This window comes from Plectropomus leopardus, chromosome 5, assembly GCF_008729295.1.
Source record: "Plectropomus leopardus isolate mb chromosome 5, YSFRI_Pleo_2.0, whole genome shotgun sequence".
Taxonomy (NCBI): Eukaryota; Metazoa; Chordata; class Actinopteri; order Perciformes; family Serranidae; genus Plectropomus; species Plectropomus leopardus.
This window is the reverse complement of record NC_056467.1, coordinates 2,552,333-2,575,622: the sequence shown is the minus strand read 5'-3', so window position 1 is coordinate 2,575,622 and position 23,290 is coordinate 2,552,333. Positions and strand designations below refer to the sequence as shown.

At 40.8% G+C, this 23,290-nt stretch overlaps 1 protein-coding gene across 1 annotated transcript; it reads right to left on the bottom strand.

The window, feature by feature from the left end:
• Positions 1-504: 504 nt before the first annotated feature.
• On the bottom strand, positions 505-21,132 carry LOC121942985 (A disintegrin and metalloproteinase with thrombospondin motifs 8-like). Its single transcript, XM_042486324.1, has 9 exons — positions 20,117-21,132; positions 16,359-16,598; positions 10,635-10,767; positions 9,901-10,068; positions 8,772-9,064; positions 5,904-6,090; positions 4,606-4,778; positions 3,268-3,443; positions 505-1,567 (listed from the first exon to the last, which is right to left on the bottom strand). The coding sequence occupies exons 1-9, from the start codon at positions 20,840-20,842 to the stop codon at positions 823-825; spliced, it is 2,841 nt and encodes a 946-aa protein (XP_042342258.1). The 5' UTR covers positions 20,843-21,132; the 3' UTR covers positions 505-822.
• Positions 21,133-23,290: the final 2,158 nt, after the last annotated feature.

The window sequence follows — 23,290 nt, the reverse complement described above, 5'->3', positions numbered from 1 at the left end:
GGAGGTCATGTGTGTCTTTGCAGCTGTTTTGTGTTTCTTTGTGGTTGTTCTGTGTCTCTTTGTAGTCATTTGCGTCTCTTATGGTCATTTTATTTTATTTGTGAAAGTTAAGTGTCTCTTTGCAGTTATTTTTTGTTGTATTTTTGTAGTTTTGCATCTCTTGATGCTTGCTTTTTGTCTGTTTGCAGTTATGTGTCTCTTTGTAGTTATTTGTGTCTCTTGTGGTCGTTTTATGTCAATTTGCAGAAGTTTTGCATCTGTTTGTGGTTATTTTTTGTCTCTGTTGTTTTGCGTCTCTTAGTGCTTGCTTTTTGTTTGCGGTTGTTATGTGTCTCTTTGTGGTCATTTAATGGAAAAGTTTTATGTCTCTTGGTTTTTGCTTTGTGTCTCTTTGTGGTTGTTTTTTTTGTGTGTTCTCTCTGTTTCTCTTTACAGTCATTTTTGAAGTTTTGCGGTTGTTTTATGTCTCAGTGCTAACTTTTTGTCTCTTTGTGGTCATTTTGTGTCTTTATATGTTTGTTTTGTGTCTCTTGGTGGGCTTTTTGTGTCTCGGTGTGTGTCTTTGTGTTTATTTTATGACAATTTGCAGGAGTTTTGTGTCCCTTGGTGTTAGCTTTGTGTCTCTGTGGTTGTTTTGTGTCTCTAGGTGTTTGCTTTGTCTCTCTTTATGGTTGCTATGTGTCTCTTGGTGGTCATTTTGTGTCTCCGCCCCCTGCCCCCTCGGGTCCCTGGGCCTGTGCCCGTTGTGCCCGTTCAGTAATCCATCCATGGTTGGTAAGTGCAGTCAGACCAAAAAGGGAAAGTTCACTATACTCATGTTCTTCATAAGCACTCTTGGTTGAGACATTCTGCGGAGACGGGCTCTGGGATTTTGTTCGGATCGCATTTCTCCGGCTCAACAGTCTTCCCAGTGTAGTCTATGCAGACGACGCTGCGGCGGCGTTCCCCCTGACCACAAGTTCGTGAGCAAACGGACCAAGGTCCCATCTGCCAAATGGGGCACGGCAGATCGCCGCAAGGCTTGATGTCTATGGGCTTCAGGTCTTTGTCACACTGGCTGGACAGGAAGCCCGCATTGTCTCGGCATTCAACGTTCCTCCTGGACCATCCGGAGCCGCAGCTCTTGGAGCACTCGGACCACTCCCCCAGCACCCAGTCGGGCACGCCGAAAGGATGGATCATATGCAAAGATGGTGACGAGACCTTCCTCTCCTTGGACTTGTTGAAGGTAACATCTCTCGGGATGAAAAAGGTATATTTGACCTTGGGGGGGTTGGCGTCCCCTGCAGTGGCAAGCAGTTGGATAGTGATGGCTTCCTTCAGCTGCCTGAAGCTCTGGATCCTCTCCAGCGTGGTGGAGGAGCCGCTGTACTTTAGGACAGCACCCAGCACGGGAATGTCCTGCTCCACCGTGGACACGGAGAAGTTACCGTTGAGTATGTAACCGCCACTTTCTCTCTTTATAGCCAGGTAGTTCCCATCATGCTTTATTCCTCTGTGGCTCCGCTGTTTGATGTCAATATTTGTGGCACCAATAGGAATCGTGACAATATCGCTGTATCCATAGCTGCGAGAGAAAACAAAAAAAAGGTGAGATATATAACATCCTTTTTCCATGACTATTGAGCTTTTTGGATATTAAATATGCTTTTTTTGCTTTCCTCTCAGGAGTTAGATGATAAGTTGATAAAGTCTTACTCACAGAGCTAAAGCTCAGAGGTGGTGACTTAGCTTAGCGTAACAATTCAAGAAAGAGGAGTGCAGATAGCCTAGCTCTCTCAAGATCAAAAATTTGCCAAACCAGCACCTGTAAAGCTCAGTGCAACAGTCTGGCATTTTGGGTAATCTGCTTACAAACAGGGCTAGCTTTTCCCTGTTTTCAGTCTGCGTCTAATGCTGAAATGTTAATGCTGTTTGGGTCAACGACTCACAAGTGGCCTTAGCGACTCTGAAACTCAGAGTCCACATGTGACCTTAATGACCCTGTAGGACACACCTCCACAGGGGTTAAAAACTTGCAGCTAGCTTCTTGGATGAGAGTCGAAACGTCTTCAAGGAACTGAAACAAGTTCATTTGCCACGAAATAGCACTTATGGGTACCATGACCTAATGACTGAGAACCTTCCTCAACACGTCTAAGAAAAATTGGAAAATACTGCCGCTGCTTTGACAGTGCTCTTGGCGTAAGATCTCGAAGCCAAAAGCCACCTTTTGTGTCTGAACAATACGCCACTGGACAGAACCAGCAGACGGCCGGACAGCACCTTGCCGCATCTGCATTATACATGGACGGGCCTGCCGCGTCTGCATGATACATGGACGGGCCTGCCACGTCTGCATGATACGCAGCAGGAGCAGGACGGCGTTGGTTTGCAAGTTTGCATAATATAAGGAGCACGAAGGTCCCTGTACGACGGGCGGGGTGGTGGATGGATCGAATAAATCCTGGATGTTCAAACGGTAGTCCAATGTTAAATAAATTAATAAAATATGTAGTGTTTTTTTACGCATTTTTGGACTTTATATTTAGAAAACAAAAAGGGTTCATATCATTTTTGCTATTTTCGATGAAAAACTGTGAAGCTCAACATCTCAGAAAGCAGATGAAATCTTATATTTCTAAAGTGGTGATATGTGAGGCTAGCTGTGGCTCAGGCGGTAGATTAGTCGTCTATCGGTTGGAAAGTTAGTGGTTTGATCGCTGGCCCTTTCTTATGTGGCCACAAAAACCTTTATATACAATCATATAATAACATGACAGCCAGTATATGAAGTACAACCCCAATTTCAAAATAGGTTGGGGCCAAAAACCAGAATGTAAATCCTTATTTTCAAACTATATTTAGCACAATGCAGCACAAAGACAAAATATTTAATGTTCGCTTGAAACTGGTGCGGAAAAAGGGCACACTGTCAAAACACTGAAGGCCACAAAAACTGCACAATAAACTGAAAGTACACTGAATGGAAAACTCTTTAGGCATTTGATTCTAAACCATTTACAAGCAGAATTACAGTATTTTGCCTGATTTAAAGTAACTGCTTTCATTGCTCTAAAATTTAGACATCAAGATCAGCAAGAGGAAGCAAGGGTTTTCCATTCTGCAGTCTCTCATCAGATAAGAGGATGGTAGCGTTACAAAGAGGCTCAAATATGTCCCTGGACTTGTCTTACAGCTGAATTCACTCTGCAGACGCATAAATACATTTCACTGAATCTGAACTTTATCATTTTCACATGTTGGTGATTATTTCGGAGCACTTACGTTGCTCTGTTGTAGGAGCCGTTGATCTTTCTACAGGTGAGCCCACTTCCTCCACACACCCCACACTTGTCCACTCTCTTGTTGGATCCGATCACCTGGTCGCAGCCCGCCTTCACACACTGGCCTTGGACACACACTGACGTGGTGTCAGGGCCGCAGGTCGTCCCGTCAATCACCTGCAGGGACACAGCGTGAGGTGTTGTCACTTTCACCTGGATCTTATTTCGAGTTTTTTAAAGTTCTGTAAGCGACATTTACACAGAAGCAAATGTAAAGATGATGAGGAGTGATGGCGTCACGCTCCCTCTGAGTGTGTTAATCTGAGCTTCTCTGTGGTTTGTTGCGGTCCGACCACATGAGCATGTTAGTGAGTTAGAGGTCTGCAGCCCGACCCGAACCCGACAGAACCTGATTTTTAAGTCTTTTATGCAGTTTTTAATTGTGTGCAAATAAAGTGAAGTGAAGTGAAGTGAAGTGAAGTGAAGTGAAGTGAAGTGAAGTGAAGTGAAGTAAAGTAAAGTAAAGTAAAGTAAAGTGAAGTGAAGTGAGGTGAATTAAAGTAAAGTGAAGTTAAGTGAAGTAAAGTCAAGTCAAGTCAACTGAGATGAAGCAAAGTAAAGTGAAGTGAAGTGAAGTGAAGTGAAGTGAAGTGAAGTAAAGTGAAGTAAAGTGAGGTGAGGTGAAGTGAAGTGAAGTGAAGTGAAGTGAAGTGAAGTGAAGTGAGGTGAGGTGAGGTGAAATGAAGTGAAGTCAAGTCAAGTCAAGTCAAGTCAAGTAAAGTAAGGTGAGGTGAAGTGAAGTGAAATGAAGTAAAGTGAAGTAAAGTGAGGTGAGGTGAAGTGAGGTGAAGTGAGGTGTGGTGAGGTAAAGTAAAGTGAAGTAAAGTGAAGTGAGGTGAAGTAAAGTGAAGTGAGGTAAGGTGAGGCAAGGTGAGGTGAAGTGAAGTGAAGTAAACTTTTTTCAAGGTCAAAAATAACTTTTATACTGAAGTGAAGTTTTAAGAGTACCACGTGTGTCTCACTGACTTGAGGCATGTTTACAAATGCTACATATTCGGCTTTAATTCCAGTTATTCTCCATGCTAATATTCATTTAAGAAGACTGGCAGACTTCCTACGTGTCATATGTGTATATAGGGACACACTGTCACCCTCGTTATCCGTTTTTTCATTTTTTTTATTTGAGCACAAAATCGGGAAAAAAATCTTTTTTTTCCTCTCTTGGTTTAATTTTGAAAAAAAAATGAACGGATGATACACAGATTTGTTGTGAAACGTAACGTGTATGTTGCATGTTAGCAAAATGTTTGTATTTAAGCTGTGAGTGTGTAAACTGTACCTTGGATTCAAACACTTTGAATTCACTGCTGCCTCTGGCCCTGCAGAACAGCTTACATCTGTCTCTGGGAGAAACACCCGCGTACTTTGGGATCCACTGCTTCACGTTACCGTTGTAGTCCAGGTAGTTTGGGCTGTTGTACTTCTCGCACTGCTCTTCTCTGAAACTCTTCCCTGTGGTGAGAGATGCAGTAAAGCTTAGTGTACGATACACTCAACTCTTAAAAATTCAGTCATTCCTAAAATATGAAGCAAAATGTATTGACATAGAAACAGTCATACAGTTAAATATGTTGAATATGTCAATAATTATATTTATATATCAGTAGAAATTTCAGTTACACATTTGGATGGACTGCCTGTGCTGTTTATGAAGAGAAGTCAACAGAAAATCTATTTGCAAGAATCTTGATGACCAATTCATAATCTGGGTCAATTTTTAAAACAAAACACCAAACGGGTCATTACGGGAACAAACTGTATCAGGCTGTTCCTTGGTGATTTTTTTTTTTAAATAAACTGGTTTGTATCACACTGTGTTTGAATCCGCCTAGATTTCAGGTTTCTAACTTCAAACAGCAAGTATCCATTTCTTATTTTATAAATTATTATTCCAAATACAAATGAAACGTTTGGTGGCCTACTAGAGGAATAAAATGAACAGATTTGTGTTTGTGAGATGAAAACAATTTTTTTCCTCGTGGCCAACTGCCGGTCGGTAGGTGAAAAGCTGACAAACCCATGACGGATATTTGCATAATTAAGGTGGAAATGTAGGAGGAATAGGAAAACGAGAGGTAAATGTGTCTGAGGAAATAAATGGAGAGGAAGGCAAATAGGAAAAATTATACATAAATAAATGCATAAATAATTACACAAATAAATAAATAAATACATTTGAAAATGAATAATTAAATATGTAAAATGGGAAATCAAATGGGAAATTAAATAAATAGGGGAATTTATACGCAAAGTGGAAAATACCACATAAATAAATAAGCTTATAAATATGAAAATGAATAAATTGAAAAAAAAATGGAAAATTAAGTGGGAAAATGAATAAACTGATACATAAAATGGAAAGTTAAATGGGAAATTTAATAAATATTGGCATTTTCATTCAATTATAGACACATTTATTTATTTATTCTTGATTTTGTTGGTTTTAGTCCTCCATATTCTTCCCATGGCTGAGAAAAAAATGAATTATCTCAGGTTTCGAAGGTTTAAAATATATTATCAAGACAATCAGCAGCTTCAAGTAAAATTTTTTGAAGACTGCAAAGCGCTTTTGCTCACCGTCGTTGTCGTCGCACGGCTGCGTGTTGCAGGACTGGTACTGCACCCTCTGCCCCTCGCAGTACTTGCCTCCGTTCTGAGGTACAGGGTTAGTGCACTCCCTGTAGGAGAACTCCACCCCGCCTCCACACGTCCTGGAGCACTGCTGCCACGGCCCCCACAAACTCCAGCCGCCGTCCACAACCACCTGCGGCAGAACACAGCGAGGGAAGAGGAGGAAAAAGAGCAGAGTAGCTGGTTAGAGCTCGGTGCCAAAGGCAATCTCAGCTGTGTAGCCTAAACCGCAGTCTGGGCCTCTGGGTTTGGGGCCGCACAGTGTGCTGGCGCGCCGATACTCCAGGCTAAATCTGTGTTGAAGTTCGGCACGCGCCCGCTGTCTGCCTCTACCCACATTCCTGCCACATGTGTCACTCACCACTCGTGGAACCTGCCATGCTGCAGCTTTGTACGGCACAATTCAAAGTGTGTGTGCATGTGAGTGTGTGTGTATGCATGTGAGCGTGTGTGTGTGCATGTGAGTGAATGTGTGTGTGTGTGTGTGTGTGTGTTAGTCGCGCGAGTGTCCTTTCCAGAAGTTTTATGAGTTTGGAGCAGCTAACATCCCAACTGCCAGCACGTCTGGCTTCATAAACAGATGTGTGATCATAACACAAGGAGAAGATATCAGGGCGAGCGAGCTGAAGCGAAACACTGAGATGTAAAAACGCTCTTTAAGGAAATATAAACAGGCGTGATGCAGCAGCCGGATTTAAACTCACCCAATTCAAATGATGCTGTAATCCATACTTTTACACTAGCCTGTACTTTTCATTCATGTATTCTTAATTATGACCGCTAACAGCTGCAGAACTGAAGAAATGTCCTGTGTCCACTAACTGAGACGCTGGACGACCACGTCCCTCCGCAGGCTAACCTGCAAGCTTTTCCCTAAACAGCAGATTTCTTATGGAAGTTTTGTATTGGGACACTGATTTTAAAAAAGGTCTGAATCAAACATCATATATGTAGGATGTTTCTAGGATTTTAGGACATTTTGAGGATTTTATGACATTTCTAGAATTTTTGGACATTTCTAGATTTGAGGATATTTCTTGGATTTTAGGACATTTCTTGGATTTTAGGATGTTTCTAGGATTTTAGGACATTTCTAGGATTTTAGGACATTTCTAGGATTTTAGGACATTTCTAGGATTTTAGGACGTTTCTAGATTTTCAAGGTACAAGGTACTAGGTAGAATTTTAGTTGTTTAAATTTCCTTTTTTCTGAGCATCTAAAGGATTTCTCAGCCCTGCTGGCTTTAAAGTTAAAGTTGAAGTAATGACAGTCTAACTCCAAGGTTCATGTCGGAGCTGCTGTGGAGCTTTTCTTCAAAAATGACACTTAAAATCTTCTGATGTTTTTGACCAAGAAGAAAGCAGGCACTTCAGCACGTGTAAAGCTGATGAATCAAAAGATAACTTAAGAAATGTATATGATTTCTGTTGCAGAACAAATCATGAAATATTTTTTCCTGCATATTAGAAAAAAACGACAAAAAACAACAACTTTTATACACAAAAAAATGAAAATCTGCTGTGGAATATCGTCTCAACATTGCTGACACAAACGTTTTATGATTACAAACTTGATAACACTATTTCTGAGTAAATGAGCAGTTCACTTCAGGGAAGTGACTCATCGAAACCTCCGGGAATCTCTAAGCAAATCAGCATCGTCAGCGTGAAACGTGGAACGAGAAGTAAACCGTTAACCGACTTTTGCAGCCTTTCAAGGTTGATGAGGTCAAAACTTTACAAAAAAAAGCTGACTGCCACTCAAGAAACTTACTTTACTCTTACTTTCCATCAACATGGAGCCGGTTCAGCTCTGGTTCTCATACCTCATTTCCAACCGTTCACAGCATTTCAACCAAAGATAAACTGATTCAGAACCAGGTTTTTCTTTTTCTTGACTTTTGCAAACCACGACAACAGTACGCATGTCGTATTCTCCAGGTTGTAAAGAGAGGATGAAGAAGGCAGCGATGGAGAAGTCAAGTTAGGAGTTGTCAGACAAAATCAAGCATGCAGTGGTCTCAGTAATATTTAGCTTTCAGTTTTTTGGGTAAAAAAATATCTGTAATGACGGAACAAAAGTTTGCGGTGCAACAACCTTCACTGGTGACACATCCTTGATTACAAAACTGGTGGAAACGCAAGTTGGCTCGCTAGATAGCTCCGAGGTTCCAAAAATCCTGACCAGAACCAACTCAAGAATCACTAAATCACCTCTTAAAACCCATTTTTATAGACTTGCTTTTCTGCTATGTTGTTATAATTTATGTAATTTATTTTAATTTTTTAAATCTCTTTTATCTGTTAATTGTATGTTTTATCTACTTTATTCACTTTTATTTGTGGTTTTATTGTTTCTGTTGTTGTTTTTGGTCCATTTTTTGTATTATTTTATAATGATATTATGCATCCTGCATCTTGCATTAGTTGTCCTCTGGTTTTAATTTTATTCTGACTCTACTCTAGTTTCTTCTCGCTTGAGTTCAATAAAGCTGTTTCTGTTGTTGTATCTTCGTCTGTGTATCCCATTTCTGCTTTGTAAACTCTGTTTTTAAAGCTGCTATATAAAGTTATTATTATAGTTAAAGTTATATTAGTTATTATTATTATTATTATTATTATTATTATTATTATTGGCCATAACAGACCAACTAAAGATGTGGCCGCGCTGCTTTAAGCAAGGATGCATTTCATTGCTAATGTATGCAACTCTTCATTTGAAGGAAGAAAACCTTGGCATTTTTTCTTTTGTTATACAGTCTCACTTTGATGGCGTATGAGCCACTGCCTTCATCGATAAAGACGCGGTCTTACCAGCGGCTGCATCACGTCCTCAGTGGGCACGCACGCTCCGTGGAGGCAGGTCCCGTTGAGGCCACAGGGGGTGCCGTCGGCCCAGGGCAAGCTGCCGTTCTTGGTGGAGCACTGCTGCGTCCCGTCCTCCTGACACCACAGCTGGCTGCACACATCAGTGTCTGAGGAGTTGGGGCACTGGACAAACTCCTCCCCGAACATCTGCTGGCACTGCTGGTCCAGGCTGTACGCGGTGCCTGGCAGCTCTCTTGGTAAAGGAATGGTGCTCTCGGGGACATCCAGCAGGCAGTCCCCTGTGGGTCCCAACACAAAGCAACAGTGTATGAGAGTGATTATATTGTGGTTTATGGAGATTGTGGACACTGTGACAATTGTTACTGTGTTGCTCTTTGTGTGTGGCATGACACCAGTGGAAAAATATTCAGGGCAAGTCCTGTCCTGACTATAAAAATGAATAAATGGAACTAATGCAGTGTGTTTTTACAGGCAGCCGGGCGCTCTGAATCTGGACATTTGACAGCTATTCCAAATCTGAATTTATTTACTATCCTCTAATGATCCTTTATTACATTCAATAAGCTTTCTGTCTGGAGTTGTCAATGACGTCCGCGCTCGGGAATGAACATTCTCAGCCGCGAACGTTTTTTTTTTTTTTTTTCAAACTGATAAAGAAAAAATTTTGCTGACACCAGCTGTTGCTTTTGGCTGCGGAGGTAAGGAACAGGAAGAGGTCCATTGTATGACTCAGTGGAAAAGAAGGTTCACTGATAGGTCTAGTAAGGATACAAACAATACAAGATGCACAACACGAGATGAAGAGGAGGGGGCGGGAGGCAACACAGAGGGAGGAGAAGAGGATGTGGAAAAAGAAAGATGTGGAAATCTAAGGGCGATATAAACTTTCCCTACAACCCATAATTTGAAGGCAGCGACATGTTTAAGCAGGAAAGCCATAGTTAGAGGAATAACAGTATGTTTTATTCATCTCTGAATCAGCCCTAATAACAGAGCCGCAGCGTGGTGGCAGACGTCCATGTTGGCAGAAGGTCTCTGCAGAGCTGCTTACTTTCTGATTTACTCCATGTGTAATTTCTAACACGCTGGGGCGACAACCTGGAATATTTCCTACCGTGTCCGTTGTCAAAGAACTCGGTGATGTAGAGAGCGCTGCAGGGAGACCACGGCGCAGTCTTGTTGAGGCTGACGAACAGAGGGGCCATCAGGTGATGTCCGCCCAGATCGCCAAACAGCCGCTCGCAGGTCTTGGAGTCGTCATGAGGCATGCTCAAAACGTGACCTGCAGCGTGGAGAGACGCAACGATAACAACGTGAAGAAGACTTTAGCCCTTTGATACTTAGACTGACATCAGCTTTCTCGTGTTGCGTTCAGGTGACTTTCGCAAGCATAAACGTATTAAACTGGTTTGATTTATTTAGAAAATCATGGGACGAAGGCAATGTGCAACTTCACAAGAAATGTCCTGAAATTTAGTTAAATTTAATAAAATGATGAGAAAACTAAGTGACAAGTAAAATTACCTAAAAAAAAGGAAAGAGAGAAAGAAAGACATTTTTTCCATTTTTTGAAAAAAATGTCTTTTTACATTATTATTCTTTTTTTGTTTTTCAGCATTTTCTTACTTTTTGTTTATTCTTCTTCTTTTTTATTTCTTTTATTGCAAACTTTTGGGTGATTTTCTTGTAACTTTAATTTCTTAATAAAATATTGTGCCAATTTCCCTGGGTTTCAAGAGGTTAAAGCCCCATATTCAGGACCTTTACTATTATATTCAATTTTAGATGTTTTTTCATAAATCCTACGCCCCAATCAGCCCACCCATGTGACAACAAACATGATCTAACCCAGCTCGTGTGCAGCTGTGAAGGCAGCTTGCAGGCCGTTATCCTCGATGACCGAGCAGCTTCTCTTGGGGTCGCACATCGTCCCGACATCGGCCACACCCAGCGTGTCGCAGCTCTTCTGTCCGCAGATGTCCTGCAACACAAACAAACAGAGAAAACACTGAAGCTGGAGTGCCAAGGTCGAGATGAGGATAATGTGAGATTAATTTTCAGTAAATTATGCAAAAACAACCTTCTTTTGCTATTTTTACCTGCTGATTACTGGAAGCAATATTTGCAAAATGAGTCATTTAAAAAGTGCAAAGAAAGCGTCTGCATGGGAAGAACGTTTACTTTGTAAAACCTCAGGAAGCTGTTTTTATTCATTTAAATTCTATTGAAATTTGCTGCAGCAAGTTACAGTAAATTGCTGGGAACTTGCTGTATATGATGTTGAAGGTTTCAGCACATTCGCTAAAGACATTTAAACAAAGTTTTGTGTTGGAGTTTGTTATATTACAAATTCTAAATACTCACTTAAAGATTATTATTTTTATTGTAAATGCATATTGGTTGCAAATATTGATTACTGGTGTCATTAACTACTGATAATCGGCATCAGTCAACCCCTATTGTAATCTTTTGAAAAAGCTGGTGTGAATCAGGCATTTTAGACCACAACATAGCCCAAAAAAGCTTATGAAATACAGGAGGTACTTGTAAGGAACAACTGTATTTAGTCAACATAACAGCAATGACATATGCCAGTAAGGATCATCATATTCCAGTGTGGAAGGTATGAGCCATCCAAACAGCAGCAACATACTACTGCGAGTATATCTACTTACTACTAAGAATCTGGGTAAAACACTAGTAACAATTCACACACACAGCAGCACATCATAATCACCAGTGGTATACAGTATGTCAGCTATAATCAGTATGCAGTGGTGGAGAGTTGTATCTGCCAGTGGAACATGAGTGGCATACCATTCATAAGTGCCATAAGCCAGCAGAGCCACAGCGGCATACCAGAAACCAGCAGTGACACGCCACTCACGATACAACAAGAGCCGTATACCACCGGCCGCTGTGTGATCTCGCCACACGTTCAGTGTCATGCAACACTTAAAACTCTCCGCTGAAACCACGAAAATGCATGCTTGTTTTGAAATCAGCTGTTTCATGTAACCCTTTTAAAACCCTGACGGACATCAGTTTTTCTTGTGCTGCATTCAGACGCTCCTCACAGGTATTTATACCTTTGAAACCTGAGCAAAAAAGTTTATTTCTCCTCACAAACATAAGAAGAAAGAAAAAAGCTGACAAGAAAACAATCTGAAAATTAATGTTTAACCTCTTAAAAAATAATAATGATAAATGGTATTACTCCATCACAGTAATGTAACCACTCGGTTAATTACCCTGCTTTTCTAACAGATTTTTTTGCTGGGCAATAAAGCGTAAAATTATGTCAAAAGACAGCATTCCTGCACGGCTAAAAACAAAAACAAGCAAAGCAACAGAATGACTGTTAAAAACGGTTTTATATTTGAATGTAATCCCTTCGTGATCACCAACATTTTGATCAGTAACTGTATTATAATTTCAGATTTATCTCAGTGACTGTTACTGATTAAGAAAGGGGGGCAGAAACAATATTTATGAATATATTATTATAAATTCAAATTATGTTACAGATTTTTTTTTATTTACAGCATTTTTTCATGTCATTTCCATTTTTTAACTTGTTTTCTTTTGCTAAATTTCAGGTCATTCTCTTGTAACTTTTTACCAATTTTGTTGCAATTTTTTGGGGTAATTTCCTGTTAAGTTGCTCATTGCCTTCCGCCCGTGTTTTTGGAAGAAATGAAGCTGATTTGCTCGGGTTTCACAGGGTTAAATCAGTCCAGGTTTTTAGTTTAGCATTGAGCATCATTGGCTCCTTACAAAGCTCTTAACTCAGATGAGGACCATTTCTCTTGAAAAGAAGACACTGTTTGTTTAGGAACAGCTGGCTTTTTGGACTATCAAAGAGTTTCTTGACATTATTCTGTCAAAAAAGTAAATATATTGTGTGTATGGGCAGCCCTGAGTGACATTAATCATGTCACATGGCAAACTTTCACCGTTTCTATTTATGTCCAGTTGTTTTTCTGCAACTTTTCGAGAAACAAATCAAAAACATGTTGCTCAGTGTTTCCGTCGTAAAACAAAGCAAATAAATATCCTCAGCATGCAGCTGGAAAATTAACAATGTGGTGTATCAGAAATCTTTCCCTGCTGGAGAAGACGCCTGGCTGTGTGGGACAGAGACGGACGCGTCCACGGGCTCAGCCCCCCAAAAAAACAACAAGGCAGAACCCTCCGTGATTCAAAACCCATCTGGACTTGGAGCTGCTGTTTGAACGCAGCTCAGCGTGCGTTTGTACACCTTGTTCCACAATAGCATCATCACTCATGCATGCAGGCGCGCAGTAAGACGTGCGTCCGAGCACAAGCCAAAGTGCGGCGTTGCAGAAAAGACAAACACATACAGTACAAGACCAAAAAAATGCACGAGAAAAAGTTTCCACTACATCCAACAGAGAGAAAGTTTTCAGTGTCACAATAGCCTTCTGACTGTGGCACACACTTTCAGCCCAGATCCCGGCCGCACACTCCGGCTGACCATTTTAAGTGTCCCAATCATGTCAGAGCTGATTTGTGGCGACACTAAAGTTAGTTCATCCACGAGGAGCCTTCCGTCCTCTGCATTTCAAAGCATATCTCTCCGCTGAAATGGAAAAACAAACACAAACCGAGTTCGCGTGAATGATGGTTTCCACAATCGAAAGCTGCCTCAGCAGATCCAACGCACGACATGTGCTCTATTCATCATCGCCCTGATCCAGGGTCAGATTTACATGCTATCGTCAGTCAGTAGGCAGATAAATGGTACGCCGGATACCAAATCACATAGCTACTGAAATGTAATAATAGAGGAGTTACTCGTCTAATGTATTCTCTGCTAACACCTTGTCAACATACACATACCAGAAGGAAGAAGGACGCCAAATACAGCAGAGCAAGCCAATATCATCTCAAACTCAAAGGACTTTTGGACTTATTTCCTTTCGAAGCATCCATAAAGCACAGTTTGTTTGCTGTCTGTTGACACTGGAAAAGATGACTCCATCTCAACGAACCCTTTTCTGCATCTTTCATTTACCCAAAGAGCTACAAAGGCTTTCCTTTACCTCACATAGTTTCATTTTTCCCTCTAATCTCACCCATGTGCTCCAGAGTTGCCTAAACATTTGAAACCAGAGCAAACTGGCTTGATTTCCTTCAAAAACAAGGAAATAAGACAAAAGGCAACTTTGCAAGAAATAGGCCCAAAATTAGGTTTGCAAGATATTGGGTTTTTGGTGATAGCCGTTATGCCGATATACAACAACTTATTTGGCCGATAACAATACCGATATCGACATATATCCACTCCCCCCCGACCTAATTTCAGTGATCATCAAGTCGCTTCTGTAGTGGAATTAACATCATATTATGTGTACTTTCATCCCGACGGCCCACCTGCAGATGGAGACATAATATAAAATTCATTTCAAAGTAATTAACAGCCATTCATTGTGCGAAATAATAAAAAATACATTGTACGTTTTCACTTTGTCAATTAACAAAAAATTGGTTTGTGATATCAGCAGAAATACACACATCTTGCCAAGAGTGTAAAGGTTTTCTTCACCAGTTTTCTCAAGTTTCGAAGGTAAAATACTTGTGAAAGCGTCTCAATGCAGCACAAGAGAAACACATGTTGGTCCAGGTTTCAGAGGGTTTAAAGAGCAAGATATACAATAAATGTCTCAAAGCAAGTGACTCTTTTTCAGCTGGGACATCCCATCATAAACACATCTGGCCCTCAGATGCACCTGTGTTACTGTAAGACACTCTGGTTTTAAGTAAATGTTGTGTGGTTGAGTCTGCTGCTCAGAAACCACATTATGTACCGCAGCTGGCCCGAGACTGAATTCCACCAGGGCTTAATTCATGACTCATCCTTTCTGGATTATTGCCTTCGGAGCGGAGAACAAAATATACCAGACAATCATGGGTAAGTGGACTGTCCGTTCTAATAATACCCTGTAAAGCACTTGCAACATTTGAGTAGTTGCTTGCACCAAACAGCCCAAACCATGCTCTAAAGTAAAGCTGCACGCTCATAATCTGAAACCACTTTGAGTCGTAAAGCCTGACACCAGATACTTTCTGCTCAGACTGGAGTTTTAAGGCTGCATTATTCACACGTGGTTGATATATTGCGGGCCTTACGAAGTTCTTGTGGCTAATGTGTTAGCTGTTTCTAGCCACCTGAAGAATGTGAGTCCAGCACTCTCCTTTTTTGTTATGTTTTAGACTCCACCAACTCCGAAGGGAAATATCTGTGTCCTAGACTGATAAATGTTTTACTATGTTCAGCAGTTGGTATCTAACTTTGTAGGGTTGCCGTTTGGTTCTGGGCAGGCAGTATGCAGTCCGTTTATCGCTTCTTTTATACTGAAAATTGGTTCCTACTGCTGCTGGAAAAAAGTTGATTGGCAGCGAGACCAAAACAAAGCAAAATGAGCAGAAATTGGTAAACCATCTTATGGTGCTGAGGGGATTTGCAGAGTTGGTCATAATTCTTGATGGGTTGATCATTAGCAATACTTTCCAAAATACACACATATTTAACCCATTGTTGATATAAAATTATTTTTAAACTTAGCTTTAAATTATGGTTCATAACAAAATATTGTAAACATTCAGCAGTTCCTGTAGCAAAAATGCAATGAAACACATAATTCTGCTGCTTTAAATATGAAATTTGGTGTTCCCCAAGGATCAATTCTAGAGCCACTGCTGTTTTAAGTTTAAATGTACAGTGCGTAGGATTTAGGAGGATATATTAGCAGAAATGTTTTGTCACCTCAAAGTGAGCAGTCTATATCTACATACTCTCTTCCACGGAGTCCGAGATCTTGTTTCTACAGTAGCCCAGAGCAGTCAAATTAAACACAGGCTCTATGTAGGGCCATTTGGATTCTCACATTTTCGCGTTAGCCACTGTAGTTCTCCTACACGCTTGGCACCTGGGAGAAGTTTCTAATGGTTGCAATCTGCAACCTCACTGCTAGGTGGCACTAAATCCTAAACGCTGGACCTTTAAATAATCTAGCAAATGTGAAAAAAATCTTATCTCAAAGTCCATTTATTGGTATTTTCTCCTCAGTGGATGATTTTGCTCAGAGGTCTTACAGATGGCATAGTTGGCATCAAGTATAGAAATCTGATCACATGATTACATGTTAGATGCAAATGAGCTTCTTGATCTTTCTCAGACTGTTTACTGACTTCTGGTTGATGACCTTTGACCTTTCTTTGCTCTGGTGTTCATTGAAAGCTGACGTTATCTGTTTCCAATGTTGTCATTTCACAGTCTTTGTGACAGCTGAGCAAGCCCCATCCACTGAAGAAGACTGAGCTGCAGATGAAAGCTCTGGAAAGCTGGTAAGTGGACCTTGAGTTAAGTCTTTTTTTTGGTCAAACTACTGCCTCTGAGGTGAATAATTAAGATTTGTGCTCAATTTATCCAAAAATGTCTCTGTTTAAAACACTGTATATAGACGACGGTATGCTTTACTGTAAAGACCTCGACAACGGTCCTGCAGCTGCAGCACGAGCTAAACCCGCCGTGTGCTCGGCCCTCACCTCTCTGGTGAAGAGCATGGCAGTGTCGTAGTGCTCCGGATGCCTCTGGCTTGGTGGGTTAAAGAGCTGCTGCCAGGAGCAGAAGTTCCTCAGAGCCACGCCTCCGTTGCTGGATACCTCCGGGCCGACCTCCTCGTCCTCCACCATCAACATCTTCACCACCACCATGTTGACTGAGTTCTTTATGCTGGGGTGCTTGTAAAGCTGCGCAGCCATCGACATCAGGGTGAGAATGTAGTGCTGTGGAGGGGAAGAGACAAGACATTTAAAAACTTCGAACTTCTGCTGCCTTCACGTGCTCCTCGGAAATACTGTATTTATCGTGTTAACGAGTTAGTAACGAGCACATGAACAGCCTTTCAATGTCGTGATTACAAGTGGGAAGTTGGGAAATTTTGATGATACCCGAGTTGCTGAGTTGTGACGTTTGCGTGACGTTTCAGAACAACAGAAATGGCGGAAAGCATGGAAACAGTGTCAACAACTGATGGTAAAAAAAAATATATTTGGTTATTTTGTTCCTAGTAGCTATTATTTACTTAACTAGATGCCCATATTAGTATCTGCATCTATTAGCTGCAACAACATTATTTTATTACATGAGTTGCCGACTGATGTCATAAATGCATAAACATGGCAGGCAAAAGTCAATATTTGGTCAATGGTAAGAAATTTTTTTTTAATTCTCGTATTAAATATTATTTTTTGATCACATGTAAAATGTAATATGGTATTGATGTTATCTGCTGTCCATGTGGTGAAAATTAAATATAAAAAAATTTAAAAATATATAAAAATATAAATAAACCGAGAACAGCAGTCATTCTCAGGTTTAAACGCTTGTGGCATTAAAATGCCACAACAAAGTCGGAAGAACGACTTCCCAAAACCGAAACTACAACCTTCCAACATCACATGAACTCAGCAAAAGACACAGTAGAGGATAAAAGAGAGCTAAGCCAAAAGGCAGAAGGTAACTCAGTGTAGGTACCAACATTTGCCTTAAATGATGTTTGTCTCTGCCTGTAGTAATGAGAGTCCGAACAATATAGTGACATTCGAGCGTAAAACTACCTGCAAACACTTCATTGGCAGATAATTTTTTGCAACAAACCTGCATGACATTAACAAACGTTTTGTTTCTTAAGATCTTTTAAAATTGTCTTTTTTTTTTACCAATACATGTAACAAGCTGGACATGTGCTCTCTGCTGGACAGCCTATGTAACGACAACACACAATGTTTCGAAATGATTACAAACATAGCTTTTGTCTCCTTGGTACTGCAGTTTCTTGTTTAATATTGGACGATACCACAGTCAGCTGATATGTTTTCGGTAGCAGTCTGGCTCGAGCACACACCGCCTCTTATCAAACATTTTTTATGCAAAAAGTCAATTTTGATAACTTTGGTTAACGTGCATGGAAATCTCCTTAAGATCACAATAAAAACGACCTTTATGTGAAGTTTTTTCTCACTTTGATGACTCTGCATGACAGAAAAACTGGTACAAACGTTAAGACCTTTTACTACCAGTCTGACACCACCTGTGTTTCTCCCACATGATGTACGGTTTTGGTGACTTCACCAGGATTGCGTCTGAGGTTTTCCACTTTCGGGAAAACAGAAGCAGTATTACTCATTATTCAGAGCTGACTGTAAGTGTAAAGAGCTGCCTCAAATAGTTCTGGTTATCATTATGTCATGGGAGGTGGGGAAAGGCGGAGTTTCCACAGCGCTGTCACAGTGTTGTGTTTGAGTGGAGAGCTGGTAAGTCAATTGTATCTATATAGCAGTCGCCAAATCCTAAAAAAAGTCATCTCATGACACTTTTCATAGAAAAGGTCTAGATCATACTGTTTAACCCTTTGACACCCGAGCAAATTGGCTTTATTTCTTCTTTTAAAAACATGGGAAGAAGGCAATGAGCGACGAAAAAAGAAATGACCCAAAAAAATGTGTTAAAAGTACAAGAAAATCTCCTGGAAATTAGTTAAAAGAAAGAAAAAGACGAAAGTTTAACAAACACATGGAAAAAGTGTTAACAAAATGTAAAAAAAAAAAATTAAAAACATAATTTAAAATGTGTAGTTATGATCACTTTATGGTTTTCCCTTAGGTCTTTTTCTTTTTCCCTAGACTTAATGTTTTAGAATAATTTTCTAAATCTACTACTTTCTTGCAGTTTGTGGAACATTTCTTACCATGTTGCTCATTGCATTTTTCCCCCATGTTTTTAAAAGAAATTGCAGTTTTCTCAGGGTTCAAAGGGTTAAATACTGTAAAAGGCGCCTGAAATCAGCACTAAAAAGTGGCGTTGCTGCAGGTTTCAGAGGGTTAGTTTACTTTTAAGTTTTACGTGTATATCAAACCGTTCCGTCTACCCAGATGAAATCACTTTTTCTAGGGTGGGATGATATTCCCACATATAAAGTTTTTCCACCTGTATGCGCTCTCACTCTCCAGAACCACCTGGTGATTTTAGTGGAATCACTGACACCGCACCAGCTTACAGAAAACCACAGTAATGACATTTGAAAATCCAATATTAGCCAGATTTATCAGTCTAACCTTTGTCCACTTGACTCTGGAGCTCTGACTCCTTCAGATACTCACTGTGGAATAAGGCAGAGATTTTGGCAGCTGAGAAGCTTGTTAACTACAAACAGACTAGAATTTGGCTGCTCCAGATTGTGGCAGGATCATGGATTGTCCTACTTTTTGTTTTAAATAAGTCTTTAGTTCAGCTCTGGATAAAAACAGGACCGGTATTATTAGGTTGAGAGGATGATTTCAAGAGTTTTTTAACCCCTCGAAACTTGAGCAAATTGGCTTTTCCCTCAAAAACATGGAAAGAAGGCAATAAGCAACTTAATATAATATATAATAACCAAATATTAGCAAAAAAACATTCTTAAGGAAACTAAAGATAACTAAAAGGACAAAAACAAGGAATAGCCCGAAAAAGTGCTTAAATAAAACCAATATATAAATTATAAGAATTAATATTTTTTCTGAAACCTTTATAATAGTTATAATAATTACTTTTGTTTTAAAAAATATATATTTTCCCTAGTTATCTGATTTTTAAAAAGTTATTTCCCCTCTCTCTCTTTTCAATTTTTTTTAAGCTAAGGTCTGTTGCTGACTGCCGTTTTCCCAATGTTTTGAAAAAAATTAAACCGGTTTTCTCATGTTTCAAAGGTTTAAATGCTTGTAAAAGGCGTTCAAACGCTGCACAAAAAGTGGTGACAATCCAGTTTTAAAAGGGTTTATACACTATCTGCATCCATCAAATTTAATCCTGTTTAAATATTGTCTGTTTTGTATGATGCAGAGCAGGGAAGGGTCCATAAAATGACTTTTTAATAAAGACAGGACAGGACAGATAGTGTAAGCCTCGTGAATCCTCCCGGGATGATGCTGAGTCTCTGCTGCCAAATCGTGACCAAGTCCTAAGGAATGTGGTTCAGCATTGCTCGCATTTCTGTTGCCTGACCCTCTTTCTCAGCCTGTGGAAAACAGGGAGCCCACCGACTTCCTCCCAAACTGCCCTCACTGCCAAAACATGTTTTACGAAGCATCACAGAAAAACAAATCCCTGCCTCTATGTGTCTGTGAATCTTTGCGAGCAGGAAAAAGAAAAAAAGATGACGTCTTCGGGGGTTTGTTTATGGGACAGTTTAAAATTAAACTTTAGTTTGTTTAAGTTCCTATCAACAGTGTGTGCAGGAAAGAGTGAGTTCATCGTGTCTGACCTTTATTTCATCTCCATAGAAGTGGGTCATGGTTGAGTCTGCCACCACCAGGGTCTCTATGAACCGTGGCGCGGAAACAAAGCGTCTCCGGCGAGGTTCCCTCCGTGCGTCACTGTCTTCATGCGTAAAACTTTCCCCATTGTGCTTCTCCGCTCGGCTCTCCGCCGCAGCGTGATCAAACAGGAGGGGGACACCGCGGCTCTGGGCGAATGTCCTCCTCTTGATGACATGCAGCTGCTCGGCAGAGTCTGGCCCCAAGCCGCCGCCGAGTTTGGGCTCAATTGAATACTCTTTCCCCTCCGCGATGAAGGAGCCAAAGATGCCTGAGCACAAACTGACAGCCACCACCGAGCTCTGATCGTGATCTACGTTCCCCGAGTAGAAGCAGCTCCTCAGCTGCCCTTCACTCTCCTCCGTCTGGTTCATAGATTTCCGGAGCTCCGAGGCACCTGAAGCGCTGCGTAAAGCGCCAACATCTCTGGCTCTGATGCGCTGTATGGTGAAGGTCGGCGCCATAAAGCTGGTATCTGGTATGAGGTTCAGAGTCATGTCCTTGCCAAACGCGCTGAGCTTAAACCGAGGCAGCTCCTCGCTTCTTTTCCAAAAGCGACCGCTGATTCTTCCATTTATCCGAACAGGTACAATATCCTCTGATTCAAATGGAGTGGAGAGCGCCGCGTTCATTACGCACAGGAGTAAAAAGATTAAACACAAAGTGGAACACATCTTCTGCAATGGAAAATTGCATTCAAGAGTGGTAAAAAAAAATAAAATAAAGAATTTATTACAATATATGTCCTTTATCTGTGGTTAGTGGCGCGTCTTTCCAGTCAGAGGAGAATCTTCTCGAATCAGAGAAATTAAAAGTGATTTTCCAGAAGTGAAGCCAGTCTCAGTCAAGTATGTCTGGTATTTAATTTCAGTCTGTCTGAGTTTCTAATTCCCAAACCAAAGCTTAAGTCTTGTTGTACCACTCACCAGCACCGCTGCAGTCTGGACATATCGGGGGTATTTATACTTTCTGCTCTTCCCTGGACATGAGGGGGTTTATTTTTGATATCCTCCGTTGCTGGAAATTCTCCTCCCACTCGCACTTCACGAGATACTCGCGGATAAAACGGATCCAATGAGAATAGGCCGACACTCCCCCCTTCTGAAATAGCTTGACAACCGTGCTCCTATTATTAACCCAGCGTGCTATATGGCAGCGGCAGGACATCTATACTACGCATAGCTGGAAGTCCGCTACTCGGGTTATTTCGGAGCCGCGTGTGAGTGGCAGGCCCCCACAGAGCCGGGAGCCCCCCCAAGGCCGAGCTGCTTTATCCGTGCACAAAGGACCACCGCTGGACACTGAGAGGCACTGTGTGTGCTTGGAGCTGACCGCCACCAAGAACACTGGGAAATGTTTAATCACATTAGTGAAGCTATAATGAGAATATTATCATTTAATTGTGCGTTTTTGCACCATTTACGTCTGCGGAGACACTTTCTTTGAATATAAAAAAAAGCTTTAAGTAGAAAAAACAAAGAATTTAAATAATTTAAAGTATAAGGGAGCCTTAAAATAACTCAAATAAACTTTTTTTTAAATTTCAAATGTTAAAACAAACTCCATATGTCCAGATCTGAATCATTATTTTGAATATGTATGTCTGAGTTCTTTTTTCCAGCATCATACCCATTAGAGGCATTTTATGCATGGTGTTACAGAGGGCTTTTCTGAAAGGCTTCTGCTGTATTACAAGACTAAACACATGTTCTGCCAGGCACCATGTAAATCACTTTATTAAGCCTGTGTGCCAGCAGAATGCCAGCTCTTTAAACAATGAAAATCATCCCGGAGCCGCAGTTTCACACTTTTGGCGCCACATGGCGCCAGAGTACAACAAACTTGTTCAGGGCGCTTTGACGCGCTGAAGCTCCCAAAAACTTCATGTGCGAACAGGTGTCGCTCTTTGCCTGCATTTCAATCCGCACTTTATCTTTAAACTCTTCTTCATGCAGGATGAGGATGCTCAGAAAAGTAAGTGTGATTAGGAGAACTTCCCTGATTAATTTAGGTGTTTTCTTTATCCATTCTGCTTATTTAACCCCTTGAAACCCGAGGAAAAGGGTTGATTTCACTCAAAAACACGTGGCAACAAGTAACTGAACTAAAATGGCCCAAATTAAGCAAAATATGAGTAAAAAAAATAACAAGAAAATTACCTGAAAAAAGCAAATAAAGAAATAGATTAATAGATTATTTAATTAATAAAAGTAAAAAACAACAAATACACTTAAGTGCTAAAAATTCAAGAATAAAAAATGTGTATCTATACATTATATATATATATATATATATATATATATATATATAGGCAAGGTAAGGAGCAACTTGACAAGTGACAAGAAATGTTTTATTTCTTTCTCTTTTTGAAAGAAATTAAACCTTTTTTTTTTTTTTGCTCTGTCAAACGCTCGTGAAAGGCATCTGAATGCAGAACAAGAAAGCTGATACCAGTCCAGGTTTGAAAGGGTTAATGTGTTTGCTTGTTTTTAACTTTTACGAAACACAAAAAATATGTACACAAAAAGGGGAACTGCATAAGTTTTTTGGAGACACTGTGGAGGAATATGTTGCATTATTAGATTCACAGTTTGGAGGTGACAGTGCGGTTGCACAAGTTTCAAACTGAAGTCAAAAAGCTCCAAATGAAAGCAGCCCGTGCGGCTTTTGTTCCTGCGCTGTCTGTTCGCCTCGCAGTGAGTCTGGCCGGTGGGAGGGGGTGATGCTCCTGCTCCTGTCACACATGCCGTACAGCAACAATAATATTTGGAGAGTTACAAGTGGCTGCGGTCTGCAGCACAAACCCAGACGCATGACCAATGAGCTCTCTCTTGCGCGCAGATTTCAGCTGACAGCGATCGTCGGTGTATGCGCGCGACTTTAAAGCTCAGCAGCTGAGATAAAGTTGGTGGTCAGAGTGGAAACGGTGCAAGACGAGAGAGAAGCTGGAAGGAAGGCAGTGCGGATGCTTGGCTTTCTGAGGACGCACAAGCGGCGCGCCGTGCCATTGCGCACAACTTCTTCACTGCATGCAAACGCACCGAGGCTGAATTACAGAGTGGACTTTCCTGAGCAGGAACAAAAATGGCTATACTCATCAGTTCTTTGATTATTTTAACAAA